The sequence below is a fragment of the Mus pahari genome, chromosome 7 (genome assembly GCF_900095145.1).
Source record: "Mus pahari chromosome 7, PAHARI_EIJ_v1.1, whole genome shotgun sequence".
Taxonomy (NCBI): Eukaryota; Metazoa; Chordata; class Mammalia; order Rodentia; family Muridae; genus Mus; species Mus pahari.
In genome coordinates, this window is record NC_034596.1 from 94,546,097 (window position 1) to 94,562,793 (window position 16,697).

At 45.8% G+C, this 16,697-nt stretch overlaps 1 protein-coding gene across 2 annotated transcripts in view; it reads left to right on the forward strand.

The window, feature by feature from the left end:
• The window catches only part of Kcnk13 (potassium two pore domain channel subfamily K member 13), a 94,736-nt gene extending 84,706 nt beyond the window's left edge, over nucleotides 1-10,030 (forward strand). For both annotated transcript variants that reach the window (XM_021202257.1, XM_021202256.1), the window contains exon 3: nucleotides 8,357-10,030. In XM_021202257.1, the coding sequence (XP_021057916.1) occupies nucleotides 8,357-9,240 (884 nt within the window). In that variant the 3' untranslated portion in view covers nucleotides 9,241-10,030. The remainder of the gene's footprint in view (nucleotides 1-8,356) is intronic.
• Nucleotides 10,031-16,697: the final 6,667 nt, after the last annotated feature.

The following is a 16,697-nucleotide window of genomic DNA, read 5'->3' on the forward strand; positions in this document are numbered from 1 at the left end:
CCTAATATTTCTGAAGATTGTTCTGCTATTGTTACATGATATAATGTAACATTTGAAATGCCTCTTCTGTCATATGGAAATCAGAGTTGCAGTGATCTCCAGGAACACTCTTCGATTTGGTGAGAATGTCAAGAGATACCCTAATTTAGATTCTTCTTAACTTTCTCTAACTTCCCCTAAATCAACCCTGTCTTCCTCCAGAGCCCTGACCCTAGCTGATGGATTCTTCTACCAGCTACCAGGTAAGGTAGATTACTCTGGCCACAGAATTATGACAAGCCATTTGAAATGAAGGTATTCTGCCCTCTGTCCCCCTGGTTCCTGAATTGGAGTGTGTCAGGGTGAGTCTCGGGGAGCTCACTCTTTAACAAGCTCCTTGGGGGAATGTGTGGGTCTACTGCAGCTCAGGAGCTCTGCCCTGCAGGATCTTTAGTTCACTCTGCTTTATCTCTCTGGATTCGCCAGGGTTCTCCAGAGATAGACGGACAGAAGAAATATATCTTACAAAGTCTTTATTAGATTGACTTACAGGACCTTGGCTAGGCAGTCCAGCATGGGCCATTTGCATGCTGGAGAAGCTGAGGACCCACAAAGCTAATTACTAATTTTACACTAAAAACCCAGAAAATTCAATGGTTTTCACATTGCAATGGTAAGAAGCTAAGAAACTGGAGCCTAATGTCAGCAAAGAGTGTTGACGCCAGCAAGGAGTGAAGGCAAGAGGGGGCACTGGCATAGGGTGCGTCTCTTAGTTGATCCCAGATCCAATGAGACGACAATTCTAACCACCTTACAAAGCTTCCATCCTCCCTGAAGCCGGACAACAGTGTCTACTATTGGGCATGACTCCAGAAATGGTTGGCCTGATTTTATCAACCACTTACATTGTTTCTGGTACTTGATCTCCAAGGCCAGGTTCAAAACCCAAGTGATGACCTCCCAGGGGAAGCATATCTTGGCTGGGAACACTTGACCTTGGATATTCAAGCTCTGTGCTTACAGCATTTTCTCTAGGAGACTCTAGTCAAGGACTTTATCCTCAGACATTTGTCTTTTATATCCAAAGAATTCTTCCCAGTGGAAGGAAATGTTAAGTAAGGTAGCTGAGGCAAGGGACACCTTCAGAACTGCTCAAGCCCGGCATAGGGGCATCCTTCTTAAATAGTCATTAGATGAAGAAATCGGCTTTACAAGCTGCATACGAGTAGCATTAAAATGCTTCTGCGAGCCAGTCATAGCACGTGCAAAGGGTTCGTATTAGCCTATGAAACACAGGGCAGTTGGGAATAGTAAATCTGATGGCTTTAAAACATGATGTATGAATCAATTCTAAGTGGCTCTGCCATTTAGTCATGTCCCTATTATGTGACATTAAAGTGGTTAAGAGACACATTATTCAGATCTCCACTATCGTGACAAAGTATTTGAAGTAAGGGACTCTTAAAAGGCCAGGGTTAGGGTAAGCACGATGACTCACTTGCCACATAAGCCTGATGACCAGAGTTCAGTTGCCAGATTCCACAATGGAAAGAAAAGAGCAGACTCCCAAATGTTGTTCACTGACCTTCACACACACACACACACACACACACACATTGATAATGATGATTAGAATAATAATAATATAAGATTTATTTTGGCTCATGGTTTTAGGAAATTCAGTTCATGGTCTCTTGGCCTGATGCCTTTAAGCCTGTAGTAAGGCACGAACACGCTAGCCAAAGTATGTGAAAAAATAGCCCACCTCCTGGAAGCTGAAAAGCAGAGAGAGAAGAGGACAGGGAAAACAAGAAGCCAAGAGAAAGAGGTGAGGGAGGGAGAAAAGTCCCAGGCCCAGGCCCCAGTGATGTAACTTCCTCCCACTCGGCCCCAGTGTTTCCACCACTACCCAGTACCAGAGGATGATAGTCAAGCTGCTGTCATGTGGCCTTTGGGGACTTCAAATGCAGTCTATCACATGGTAGGCAAGCAGAGGCCTTAGTCCCATGTCTGGTATTTTGGAGGTTATAGTAAATTGATGTCATTATCAACAAATGACAACTGCTACATATTTATTCCCAATTTGCTTCCAGACAATTTGTGACGATTTCTCTGTCCCTTCAAAGAATCCGTGAGTTGCCAAAAGTGGAAGAAGCACTCTCATAATTCACAAAAGGTTTTCCCTCCTCTAACTGATTTGAGACATTTTCTCTTGAGGAAACACATAACAAATGATGGTAGAGGGAGTCTGTTAACTATTAAAAGAGACAAAAGAGATGTCTGCACTGTGAGAGAACCCAGTTCATACAGGTTATCTATAGTAGAACGGTGTTTCTGAGAGAGCTGAATACAGATCAGGCTTATCTGATGTTTATTAGGTGTGGTAATAGAACAGTGGTTACAGTAGATAAACAAAGTCCTTGGCAGTCAGAGATGCTCTTCGCTGATGAGTGAATTAGTGTGCTGTATGGTATTTGCTTTATAATATTCCAGCAAAGAGTGTTGAGGTAGAGAACTGTGGTAGAACACTTGCTTAGTATGGGTCCAATCCTCAGTGTGTGTGAGTGTGTGTGTGCGTGTGTGTGTGTGTGTGTTCATTCTTTGCCTTCGTTCCTTTCTGTTGCTGATAATGTGATAAAGTGCCCTGACAAAGGCAATTCCAAGAGGAAAGAAAGAGCTGATTTCAGCTCACAGTTCAAGGGTACGGTCCACGATGGCAGGGAAATCACAATTGCTTGAAGGACAGGAACTGGTCACAATCAAGAATCAGAGAGCAAGAAATGGTTATGCCCAGCTCACTTTCTCCATTTTCTATAGTCCAGAATCCAAGCCTAGGGAATGGAACCGCCCACCTCAATTTAACTAAGTGGGATAACCCCACCAGCAAGCCCGAGGCCCGTCTCCCAGGTGACTCTAGATCCCATCAAGCCAGCAGTACGATAACCATCACAATATTTCATCACGCAAAGGGTAGGCTAGGATAGAAAAGTTACTGGTACTACAGTTAGTGTCTGTACCGCCCTTCAAATCTGTGTGCTAACATTTGAGTCCCCAGCCTAGGAGAAACGGTGGAACCTTTAAAGGAGGGGCTTACTGGGAGAAAGTTAGGCTACTCAGGGAGAATATCTTTTTTTAATTATGTATGTGTACCCCGTGGGGACGTACAGTTGAGTGCAGGTGACCCAGAGGCTAAAAGGGCCAGAGGTCAGAGGTGAAAGGAGAGAAGGTTGTCCTCTGACCTCCATACACGCACTGTGCCAGCCATGTGTGTGCCTACCCATACATGTCATACGCACACACATTCACATGGCAATAATGATGGTAAATATTTTAACTTAAAAAACAAAAACTAAAGTCTATATCTATGCATATTTGCTTCATGTCCTTCCTTGAGTTCCAGTGATGACCTGTCCACCTGACAGCTTAGTCAGGTGGGGAAGCACTGGCCTGGAAAACAACGAGATATTAAGTTCCAAATCTGGCCTTACAGCTTTGGGGAGTTATTTCCTTCCCCCACAGTCTTTTCTTCTGTCAGTTGGGATGAGTAGACTAGTGATGTCCATTCTCTGGGGTTTAGCCTGATTTCTGTTACTATAATGATATGTCCCAGGGAATACTCTTTTCAATCATGTATATGCATGGGTTGGGGGATGGGTCCAAGGCTTATAAGGAAAAGAGGTGTATTTAGCTAACAGTTGGGGAGGTCCAAGTCTGAGGGACCACAGTCGATGATGACACCTTACTAGAAGAGCAGGGATGGAAGGGTGCTGTGACCCTCACATGGTCTCTCTCCTCCTTATAGATTTACCTCATTCAATTCAGGGCCTCAGTTCAGGTGATCTTATCTAGACCTAACCATGCTATCAAAACCACATCCCCAAACTCCCACTTTTTATTAATTTCTTTATTCACTGTCTTAGTCAGGGTTTCTTTTTTTTTTTTTTTTGGTTTTTCGAGACAGGGTTTCTCTGTGTAGTCCTGGCTGTCCTGGAACTCACTTTGTAGACCAGGCTGGCCTCGAACTCAGAAATCCACCTGCCTCTGCCTCCCAAGTGCTGGGATTAAAGGCGTGCGCCACCACCGCCCGGCTTAGTCAGGGTTTCTATTCCTGCACAAACATCATGACCAAGAAGCAAGTTGGGGAGGAAAGGGTTTATTCAGCTTACATTTCCACATTGCTGATCATCACTGAAAGAAGTCAGGACTGGAACTCAAGCAGGTCAGGGAGCAGGAACTGATGCAGAGGCCATGGAGGGATGTTCTTTATTGGCTTGCTTCCACTGGCTTGCTCAGCCTGCTCTCTTATAGAACCCAAGACTACCAGCCCAGAGATGGCACCACCCACTAGGGGACCTCCCGCCTTGATCACTAATTGAGAAAATGCCTTACAGTATTTCTTGGAGGCATTTCCCCCAACTGAAGCTCCTTTCTCTGTGATAACTACAGCTGTGTCAAGTTGACACAAAACTAGCCAGTACATTCACTTTACATCCCCATCATAGCCCCCTTCCTCCTCTCCTCCCAGTCCCACCCTTCCCTTTCCTCTCCCCTCCTCCCGTTTCCCCCTCCCCTTCTCTGAAGCCCCACCCCACGCCATACCAACCAGCCCTGGCCCACTTCTAAACATCACGGTCACACTGTTGTCCCTCCTCCTCATAAGTGACAGGGGAGACTAAACTTCAACATGAGACTCCAGGGACATACACATTCCAGGCAAACCCACAGCATACATCCATGAAGAGTCAGTCTAGCATAGGGAAGGCCTTGGTCACAGGGCCTATAGCCTTCTCTGCCAAGGACGGACACACTTATTCACTGTCTGTGGTGCCTTTTGTTTTAACTTTTATGGATATTTATTATTTCAGGTACAATGATTATATTGAGGTAAACACTTTCGATCTATCTTCCACATGATTAAATTATCTACAACTCAGGCTAGTAGGTAGAAGCTGGGAAGCACAGCTTGACCACCTAAATTTAATTAGAGTTGCTTACAGAAGGATAGGCAATTTATCAGTGCCTATAGCAGTCTAAACTATAAAATGTCTCTCCTTCCCCCAGCAACCATTAACTGTATTTACTTGGAGAGGTCACTCATAATCCCATCCCCAATCCGTGACAGAATTGTCCAGAGCCCCCTGGACAATTAATGGGTCCAGTCTTGTGCAGATCTTATGCCGAGAATCACAGCTGCTATGAGTACAAGAGCATAATGAACACATTATGCCCAGTGTGTGTGTGTGTGTGTGTGTGTGTGTGTGTGTGTGTGTGTGTCCTCCTCCCTAGTGCTGGGATTACAGTCACATACCTGTACCTGTTTTTTTAAACACCTGTGTCTAGGGATTGAGCGAGTGTCCTGCGTGTTACCAACTGGGCTATTTCCCAGGCCCTCAGCACTCAGCTGTCCACGATGCTTCGACTCATACCATTTTTCTGCTACTTTAGCTGATGGAAGAAATGGCTGTGATCCAGTGAGCCCAGCAGGTGACTGAAAGTCACGATGACTCTTTCTTTAATTAAGAAGTCCCGTAGAGCCAAATCAACAGATGGGATCCAGAAATGTTCAATCCTTGAAACTTTGTCACCAATTCTTCATCACTGTGCCCAAAGGTACCTAGGTCACTCTGCCCACAGTGAGGCTTCCTTCAAAAGCCCTGTAGTGAGATAACTCCCTTAGGCTTACATTTACCCCGTATAAATAGTCCATCTTGTCCCTTACCTTGATGTAGACTCTCTGAGGTCAAGGGTCACCATTTTCACTAGATCAACTGTGCCTGCTTGCGGGAGAGCATCACATGGAGCTTGTTGGCAGGTGACTGCCCTAGAGAAGGAGAGGTTGGAGAGAGGATCAAGGATCGGTGAAGCTCCCCAGAGATTCCAGTGTTTCCTTCCAGCCATTCGTATGCCGTATTGCCCGAATTGCATATGGCCTTGTGGTGTCCAGAAGTGTGATTATCTGACTCTCTAGGCTGGAGGAGGTTAACTGGGGACTCCATTTATGTGGCTATGGGGAGGGCATCATCTATGCTGGACGAAGACTTTCCTCTGTGGTAGTCACCCACGCTCATGTAAGCACCCTGTGTGCTATAAGGAAGCCCGGTAAACTCCTTGGTTCCCCAGGGTGGAGTTCGGGCGGAGTTATACTTTGGTTTGTCATTGGGAGCTTACATGCAGGTCGTAGTTTGATTTGCCTTTGAGGGTCTCTTAAGTGGGGGAGGGGGGGTAGACATTGTTTACAGCTCTTCAGGGAAGGGATTCTCACAAGGAGCTTGTCCAGGTCATGGATGGCTGTCTAAATTCGTTCTGGATGCTGTAACAAATGCTACAAGACTGGCTTGGAAACAGAGGAATATAGCGCTCACAGTTCTGGAAGTCCAAGGTCAAGGTTCTCATAGAGTCCCCGCAGTGTTCTCACATGGCAGAAAGGATGGTGTTCTCTGAGGTATCTCTTATAGCTTGTTGTTGTCAGGGCCAGGCTGCCTTTGAACTCCCTATGTAGTCTACAATAACCTTTAACATTTGATCCTCCTGGCTCCATCTCCTACATGCTAGATTACAGGCACCTGTTACCACACCCAGCTTATCAGACAAGCACTCTACCAACTGAGCCACATCCCCAGCCCCCAAGGTGTTAAAAGGACACAGATGCCATGAAGGTCCCTCACCCACATGCTAATCCCCTCATATAGGACCATGATCTAAAACTTCCAACTTGTGGGTTAAGATCAACATGTGAACTTGGGGAGATAAAATTCATTCCTATCATAACCATGGCCCAACACATAGTATATGGGCTCAGCTTTCTGCTTTCTGTGTTCTATAGGGAACACTCGATACAGGGAGCACTCAATATAGGGAGCTATAGGGAGCTCTCCTGGTTCAGGAAATCCACTGAGTTCATCCAAGTAACTCCCAAGTTCCTTCAATAGATGGGAACCAATTGCCTAACTTGCTTGTGACTCAGTGGTAAGGTGCTTGGGAAAGGTGGTCCCTTGACTTCATCTCCAGTTACCATAAAGTCATAACCCCAGAAACCCTTTCAGCCCAAGATCTGATCTGACTATTTCCCAAGGGAACCTAGGGTAGGCAGCCATTAGTTGACCAGTAGCAACAAGATAAAGGACAGACTTGGGAGGAGATTCCAAGGAACGGATAATGGTTAAGGCTTGGCATCCCAGTGATGGGACACAATGAGGGAGATGAACCTGCAAATGAAGGGAAAGGTGTGAGGACCAGAGTTAGAACCTCTAATGCCAGCGTTCAGGAGGCAGAGACTGGGCATCTGCAGGGCACGCTGACCATCTAAGCTAGCAGGAGTCAGTGAGCTCTGGGTCCAGTGAAAGGCCTTGCCTCGACAAATGAAGGGGACTGCAGTTGAGGAAGATACCCAACATCCACTTCTGGTCCCCAAATGCACACACATGTGCACACACACACACATGCCCATCCAGACACACACACTCACCATGTACATACACACAGAAGAGGAGAAAAAGACCATCATTACTACTTGCATGCTCCTTCTGCCTGGACAGAACCTCCTGGGTTTCCAAGACCCTCAGTGTAACCTTCCCAGAGCCCCACGACTGAGATGGATGCCCCTCTCTGCAGCCAGGAGGTCCTATACCACTTCCTAGCCCAGTGCTTACCATACCATGTACCAGTCATCCTGCAGAACCGGAGATCCAGGAAGACGGGGCACTTCTGGCTTTAATCCCTGGTTCTGTGTTTGTGGAATAAATGAATTCTTACGAGTATGCATAAGCCTTTATTTTTTGTAGGAGTTCTTGTGTCTCTGAACAAGGTCTGTTGATTATAGCTGCTCATGTTCCAAAGTGTACAAGAGCATCCAGCAAAAGGAGGGAAGGAGGCTGAGACCTAGTCTTATCTTTGTCACTAAGACTTTTTCCACTCAGAGTAAGAGGGGCCTTTTCCCACTTCATACAATAGCACCATACGGGCTTGCAGCAGGCCAACTCTGCATGCTGAACAACTGCCTTCCAACAGAGATGGGGATTCTCTGCTTTCCTAGAAAGGCTAGGGCTGAGGGATTTTATAACTTGTTTCTTCCCATCCTTCACCAGTCTCCAAACCTTACAAACCAGTGGGTCTCAACCTGTGGGTTGTGATCCCTTTGGGGCTCGCATTTCAGATATCCTGCATATCAGGTACTACATTAGAATTCATAACAATAGCAAACTTACAGTTATGAAGTAGCAACAAGATAATCTTACAGTGGAGGGGAGTCACCGCAGCATGAGGAACCACATTAAAGGGTCACAGGGTTAGGAAGGTCAAGAACCTCTGCTGTACACCAACTCCTCTGTCAGGCAGGCTCCCGCTCACTGTTTTCTCCTCTGGTTTTTGTCTTCTTCAGGGTTCGGGATGACAACGCCAGCCACAACGGGAGGGAAGATTTTTCTGATCTTTTATGGTCTCATTGGATGCGCGAGTACCATCCTCTTCTTCAACCTCTTCCTGGAGCGGCTGATCACCGTCATCGCCTACGTCATGAGATCCTGTCACCAGCAGCAGCTGCGCAGACGTGGGGCGGTGACCCAGGACAACATGAAGGCCCCTGAAAAGGGAGAGGTGGACAGCCTGGCTGGCTGGAAGCCCTCTGTGTACTACGTCATGCTGATCCTATGTTTGGCATCAGTGGCCATCTCCTGCGGAGCCTCTGCTCTGTATACCACCATGGAGGGCTGGAGCTACTTCGACTCGGTCTACTTCTGTTTTGTGGCTTTCAGCACTATTGGCTTTGGGGACCTGGTCAGCAGCCAGAATGCTCAGTATGAGAGCCAGGGGCTCTACCGCTTCTTCAATTTCTTTCTCATCCTCATGGGCGTCTGCTGTATCTACTCTTTGTTTAACGTCATCTCCATCCTGATCAAACAGACTGTGAACTGGATCCTGAGGAAACTGGATAGCGGGTGCTTCCCACCATGCCAAAGAGGACTCCTACGGTCCAGGAGGAATGTGGTGATGCCGGGTAACATCCGGAACAGGTGCAACATCTCCATAGAGACAGACGGGGTGATGGAAAGTGACACTGATGGACGGCGTCTCTCGGGGGAGATGATCTCCATGAAGGACACCAACAAGGTCTCCCTGGCCATCCTGCAGAAGCAGTTGTCCGAGATGGCCAATGGTGGACCCCACCAGAACAGTGCATCCTCCCGGGATGATGAGTTCTCAGGGGGAGTGGGAGCCTTTGCAGTAATGAATAACAGGTTGGCAGAGACCAGTGGAGATAGGTAGGAACCAGAAGTAGCTGCTAGATGAAGAAACCCAAGGCAAGTGGGGGATAAGATGCTGTCACACCGGCCAGAGAGCACAGCTGTGTCTCTGGCTGTTGCGATGAGCATCTCCAGTCCAGGTTTTGAAATGTGACCTTGGCCTCGGGCAACAGTAGCCTCTCACAGTTGAGGATTGGAGCCTCTTTCCCTGACTCTTACTTTACTCTTGAATTTCAAGTTTCACATTTGAAATTGCCGAGCGCCTCACCTTCTTCTGTTGTAATGGTCTGAGGGCGACCGGTCCAGTTTGGGTTTCTCCACCATGATCTATCCCTAGGAAAGGAAAGCCCTGAAAAGCCTGCTTCTGTCCTGGAATGTGAATGACTGACCTTCACCCAGCCCCTCAAGAAAAGGCAACGGACATTCCAGAGTGTGTCTGGGCCTTCTTTTTGCTGAACTTCCTTCCAAGCATATCTATTGTTGGTTCCATTGGTGGAGAAACCATCACATCTTCTCTTTATACCTGCTTCTCTGTTTGGGAGTCTTGGTTTCATTTTGTTTTGTTTCCTGTTTGACTAATATATCTTTTGGATCTTATGTGATAAGAAAAACTAAATCCACCTTCAAACCTTTCAGCTTGGCAGTGAGTAGAGGAAGAGGGAAATTCCGTCTTGTAACTAAAGCCCACAGCTTACTATGTCCTCTCTGAATGGTTACGCGAATCGTGTCATTTTACCAGGGCTTGGAGCCTGTTGTAGAGGCAACTGACTATTTATTAGAGTTGAACATTTAATAAATTCTCATTTTGTTAACCACGAGGCCATGGGTAATCATTGCAGACAGTGTAAAGGAAGCTGGAGCTATGAGCCTCATCATGGAGTCTGGGCTGAAGCATAACATTCCAGGCCACATAATGAAGTGTGGCTTTCTGGTTCCATCTGCTGCAGGGCTGGCCTCTGAGACTGTGCCAAGGCAAGAGATGTGAAACTCCCAGGCCATTATGGATAGCATCCTTCCTAGGAATGGAGGTTGCTAGCCTTCTGAAATGCAAGAGAAAAACATGTAAGGCATAGCAAGAATCATTTTTTACAAGATTAAAATGAGTACACACAGCACTCTCAGAAGTGATTAGGTGGACCAGAAAAGAAGACAGCAGAAAACCAGTCAAGGGAAGGGCAGATCTGAGGTTTCAAGCTCAGACCACCCTAGGGCATTGTTTCACACCACCCTTGACTGTCACAAAGGAGGCTGAAGGTGACTCAGAGACTAGCCCCTGGTCTGAGTCTCAGGCCTAGCTAGATGCAGTTGGGGGAAGGAGTCAGGAATAAACTTGGGTCTCTTGGCCCCTTCTCCATCCAGTTCTGAGCCCTCTCCCCAGGCTTCTCTGTAGGCTGTAAAACCTTTTCTTTATCTTCCAGTTTGTGCCTGCATTGCTCTTCAAGGGAAGCAACCTGAAGTTGCTACCAAATCTGTAATTGTCACCACAAAGCAAGCTGCCCCTCTGCTCTGTGCCACTAGGAGCTGGGTGCTCCTTCTTAACAGTTTATTGGTGCTCATATTCCTGGCACAAGAGTGAGCATAGAGCAGGTCCTTGCTTCCCTGTGCAGGTCCCTAAAGACTACATTGTGTCAGAAGACCAGGGGCATCCTTGCAATCAGGGCTCATCAAGTGGGACAACTTCAAAAGAGGATGATTACAGTTTCTCCATCACGATACGTGGATTCCTGTAAGTGGGCTCCAACACACGCATAAACGTTCCAGCTGTGATGTCTGTTTGTTTGTTGAGACAGGTTCTCACTATGTGGCTCCATCTGGCCTTGAACACATGACCTTTTTAGTTTCTGCCTCCCAGATGATGGAATTACAGGAGTGAGTGACAGTGCCCAACTCAGCCAACGTTTTAGAAAATTAAATTCGGGTTCCCTCAAAATCCCCTATGAGTCTCCATGCATGAGCTGCTTTTTCTCTGGGCTGAATTCCCTAGTGGGAACATTGGAGAATCAGTGTTAGGAGAAAAGTGTATGGGAGAGAAGGAAGGGAGGGAGGAAGGAAGGAAGGAAGGAAGGAGGGAGGGAGGGAGGGAGGGAGGGAGGGAAAGAAGCGAGAGGAGGGATGGAAGAAAGGGGGGGAAGGAGTAAAAAAAAAAAAAAAAACTTGAAAAATTAGGAACCCTCACTTAATGAAGTCTCTTTATTGTTACTCATAGACATGAACTGGTTAACAGGACATTTTAGACAGTAATAATCAAAGCCCGAGTCCATGAGGCTCCTGATGGAGTAGCAGATACACACAGCAAGGAAGGCCGAGTGCGTGAGGCTCCAGCTACACACAGCAAGGAAGCAGCTTCCTTGCGATGGTACCTTACTTGGGGGATGATGGCTTTTCTTTACTGCTATTGCCTCTTGCCACCTCTGTTCTCACCTGGCAGGCTTTCCGCTCTCCTCAACCAGGCATAGCAACTGGCCCAGGCTCCTGTGTCATGAGTTCAGGGTCTCCTTACTGACGTCGCTTTCAGGCTTTATGTAGGAAGTCCGGGATTTTCTCTGACACAGGAATGGGACCCCGGCAGCCGGTTTCTCTGAGGTTCGGCCCATGTCGCTTGTTCTGGCAGAACTCCATGCTTCCGTCTCCTCAACATTCCTATCGGCTCAGCTTATAATTCACTTTGTTTTTCAAAGAGACTGCCGTACCAAATGCAAGCCTGTAAGCACTTGCTATAAATAGGAGATGATAAAGTAAAGCTCGAACTGTGTTATTAAATTCTATTCAAATCCTGTATCCTAGCAGAGGCTCTAAGCCCGAAGGCTTTTCTCTCTTAGAAAAATGGAGAATAGGTGGCCGTAGTAGTGCCTGCTGAGGTGAGAGGACCCAGAGCTCAAGGATGATTTTTTGATGGTATCGTAAGTTCCAGGCCAGCCGAGGCCACATGAGACCCTGTCCCAAAACAAAAGGCCAGCGAGATGGCTCTCTGGGTAAAAGCTTGCTCTCAAGCCTGACAACGTGAGTTCAATCCCTGAGACCCACGTGGGCACACACACGCCCACAAAAAATTAAAAAAAAAAAAAAAAACACTGTGTCATTTCATATTGTTAAACGACAAGAGAAAACGTGTTATCAAATGTAGGAAAAGGAAAGGAGACACCTGAGTCAGACTTGTTCTCTGAGGGAGCCAAAAGAACCAGGAGAGAGTTGAGAAGGAACTGTCCCTCACTATGTGATTCTATGTTCACACTGAGGGCCCCTAAAGGCATCTCACACTCTGCCCATATCCTTGGTGTCCACATCTGGAACAGCAGCACACAGATAATAGAGCACTGTTTCTGAGGTCAGGCCAGTGTGTGAACAAGCAGCTCTTTGTGTGAGAACACCAGGGCTTGGATCCGTGTGCTGGAAAGGGTGGGCCAGTCACTTACCACGCTGAGCCCCATCTCGGTAGAACACCAGGACAAACACCAGGACTCTCAGAAACCGTGTGGGCAGTGGGCTGCAGGTTTGGATTTGAAGAGGGGAGGTCCACTAGCACTGCATCCAGCTGGGGAAGACTTTGCATGCCACACCGTTTAAATGATCGTGTTTCTCCTGTTATCCAGTAGTGTTCCCCACCACTGGTTTTGTTCCACCTCCAACACCCCCACCACCAAATCCTTGTATCTCTTCCACAGAGCTTCCATTTCAGTATCAGCTGACCTTATCCAGTCACTTGATACAATACAACACTTTGGAAACAATCACACACACACACACACATGCACATATATAGTCACACACACATACACTCATTCACACACACAGATACAGTCACACACATATTCTCCTACATACACATACATTCACACATACATACACTCTCACACACACATTCATATATAAACATTCACATGCTCAAACACACACACTCTCACCCACATACACACACATTCACATGCATACACACATATAGTCTCATTCACTTACACACACATATATTCACACTCATTCACTCACGCACTCACACACACACACATACACATACTCACACACATATACTCACACATGCAGCGTTTACTCATATTTGTAATGTTTTCATGACCACACTGCAGAACAGGCAGGCACTTGTCTTCAAACTCCTCTAACCTTCCTGGATACAGAGGATAAGTAACGATCTGGTTTCATCCCAATCACTGAGAATTGGGCTGGCAGTGGTTTGGGAACACGGCTGGAAGTGATTTCCTTTGGTGTTCTGATGGTAATTCCCTAATGCAGTAGTTCTACCTATGGATATTAATGACAGTTCTTCTATAGAGAACTGTTTCCCCTCCTGCAAGCCACTGTTTTAAAATGGTAGGGAAGTTTCTGTAACATTCCTTTCAAGACACCTTTGATGACAATGAATTAATTCTTTCAGTTGTGATCTGTCTGATAAAAGTCCTTGCCTCCACTTTCTGTATGGGTGTGTGACTGAGTGGAGAGAGAGAGAGACAGACAGACAGACAGACAGGGAGAGAGAGACAGGGAGAGAGAGAGCGCGCGCTTGTGTGTTTATATGTGTAGGTGCATGTGTGTGGATGTGTATGCATATGGAGGCCAGAGGTCTTCCTAATTGATCTCCACTTTATATATTGAGGCAGGGTCCCTCACTCGAACCCAGAGCTCACTGATACAGTTAGTCTATCTAGGGAGCTTGTTCCAAGGATGGCCATTCTTTACCTCCCAAGCAATGGGTACCACCACACCTGCCCAGCATTTCTATGCATACTGGAGATCCAACCTCCAATGCTCACACATGCACAGCAAGCACTTTACCTACTGAAGCAGCTCCCCATTGACAGAATTCTACACTGCCAGGTTTGAAAAAATAATGTAGCCTTTCAGCTAGTACCATACAGTTATCTTTTGATTTGTGTGGGTTCTACTAAGAATTTTGCTTCCGTTTTCATGGTTCTTGAGAACATATTGTTCCTTTTTTTCTCTAGCTGGTTTCTAAATTTTTTCTTTGTGTCTTGTATCTGGCACTTTGTGTACAGTGTGTATGGTGTGTGTGTGTGTGTGTGTGTGTGTGTGTGTGTGTTCGTTCACGAGCGCACAAGTGCACATGTGAGAGAGAGGAGTACAAGATTAATGCTATGCACAGGCAAGATCCACCGATGAATATTAAAATGAATGATGTAAAAGTTCAAAGCAAAATTAGTGTGTTTGCAATCTCAAGGAGCGGCTATAAAAATATTTGATAGTTAGGGTTGGAACTGTAGCTCAGTGATGGAATTCTTACATAGTACTGTGAGCCCCCAGGTTTATTCTCCAGCAATTATAATTATGTGATAGTTATGAAGAAAACAACCACAATGGCAAATTCTGGTAGGCACCATGATTCTCAAGAAAACTGTGTTAACATTGTAGTGAAAGGTGTCGCATCTGTGTTATCTGACATAACATGCCAAGCCCTGTGTTCTCACAGTGACCCATACCTGCCATGTGGTCACATGAGGACATCAGCTGAACTCACACTGAGGAACATCCTGAGGAATAACTGACCAGGACTCTAAAGCTCGGAGTTATGGAGACAGATGAGCTACGTGGAGAGTGCAGAGGAGACAGAACAAAGCCGTAGTTTATATTGGCCCCTGGAACTAAAGTAGTTTAGGGTCCTGGGTTGGATCGTGAAGTGTGAAAGGGACACTAAAATGGGAACAAAGTCCAATGAGTGGTGGTGTCTAGTTGATAGCCTTGCCCAAGCTTAAATCCTTAGTCTGAATGAGTGTCCTGTGGTTATGCAAGATGTTCGTTCAAGCAAGGGGAAGTTGGGTAACAAGTATATGGGAACACTCTGCACTATTTTTACAATCGCATATAAGGATAAAATTATCTCAAAGTAAAAGAATTAAAGAGAAACAAAACAAGGCTTTCTGCAGCTGGCATAGCCAGGCACACCTGAACTGGGGCGTGACTTGAGCTAACAGCTGTGACACAAGTTCAGCCTCCTGTCCTCAGCAGCTGGGGACACTAGCTTGAAGTGAATTTTTTTTGCTTTTGTTTTTGTTTTTTTGGGGGGAAGGGCAGTTCTCGGGCTGAAGACTGCAGTATCAGTGACTGGAAGCTTGCTACAGATGCAAATTCACAGGCTGTAAACTCAAGGAAAGAACTCCAAATCCCAACATTAGCAGGTTCTGAAGGCAAGGTTGCAGTGGGTTAAAACTGGGAAGCCACTGGAATAGAGCACTAAAGAATCTAATTTTTGTAAATGATGCAGTTTTTTGGTGAGAGGTGGGTTTTTGGTTGTACAATTCACATGAGCAGGATGTTTATCTGAATTGGATGAGTATTTTACTTTGTTTTGGATCAGGGGTTCAAGGCTACATGTTTTAAGGCTAAGCATAGAGTTCATGAGACCCTGTATCAATACACATATAAATACACACACACACACACACACACACACTGTAAATTAATTAATAAATAAATAAGGTCTACTCTATTAGTCATGTGTTAGGAAGGCAGACATGGTCCCCATTGCACCATGGGCACATAACTGTTTTGTGGCTTTATGCTGGTGCCATGAGGACAGGAACCCAGACTCTTCTTACAGGTCAGTACCACCCCACTGTCTCCAGGGTGGGTTAACTGTCTCTAGAGTATACTCTTGTTGAAAATGTCCACCTTAGGGGAGGCAGCCGTGAGAACCAGCCTCCACCAAAATTCTAATGGCATCGCCAGCTCTGAGATTGCCTTTCAGTCTTCTAGAACTTTCTCTCACCTCTTCACCACCTCCTCTGTTAAGCTGAGCAGGCACACTTCAGCCCACAAGGACTCTGCCCCTATGTGTCCCCAAGTCACCTGCTTATTCATAGACAGTCTTACCGTGCTTTATTTTATTTTTGTCTCAGATTTTTGTTAGAATATTCTTGTTTGATAGGTTAGGGGCCTGTTTTTTTTTTTTTTTATTCTCTCCTTAAACTCTTTGAAGATTATAACTGGGTTTTTATCTCTCTCCTACTGGCCCATGTGGGGATCAATAATAGCCTTTTATTCACCCTTGGAAGAAAAGATCTAAGTTTTAGAAGCAATGCTTATTATTTTTCTCAGTGCTGTACTTTAAGACAAAACTGTGTAGAGATGGAAAAATAAGAACCTGCATTCCATCAAGCAATGTGCTTCAGAACACTAGGCCTACCAGACAGAAGAAACAAGTCTCAGGTAATCAGACAAAAGGTTCATCACCAGGGAAGAAAAAAAGCTTTTTCACCATCCTATCAAAAGCAACCTACAGATTCAATCAATCCCCATCAAAATTTCAACACAGTTCTTCATCGAAATTTAAAGGACAATATTTAGCTTTGTATAAACACACACACACATACACACAAAGAGCTACAATACAGAGAGAGAGAGAGAGAGAGAGAGAGAGAGAGAGAGAGAGAGAGAGAGGAGAGCTACAAGAGCTAAAACAATCCTGAATAATAAAAGAACTGCTAGAGGTGTCTTCATCCTTGATCTCAAATTGCA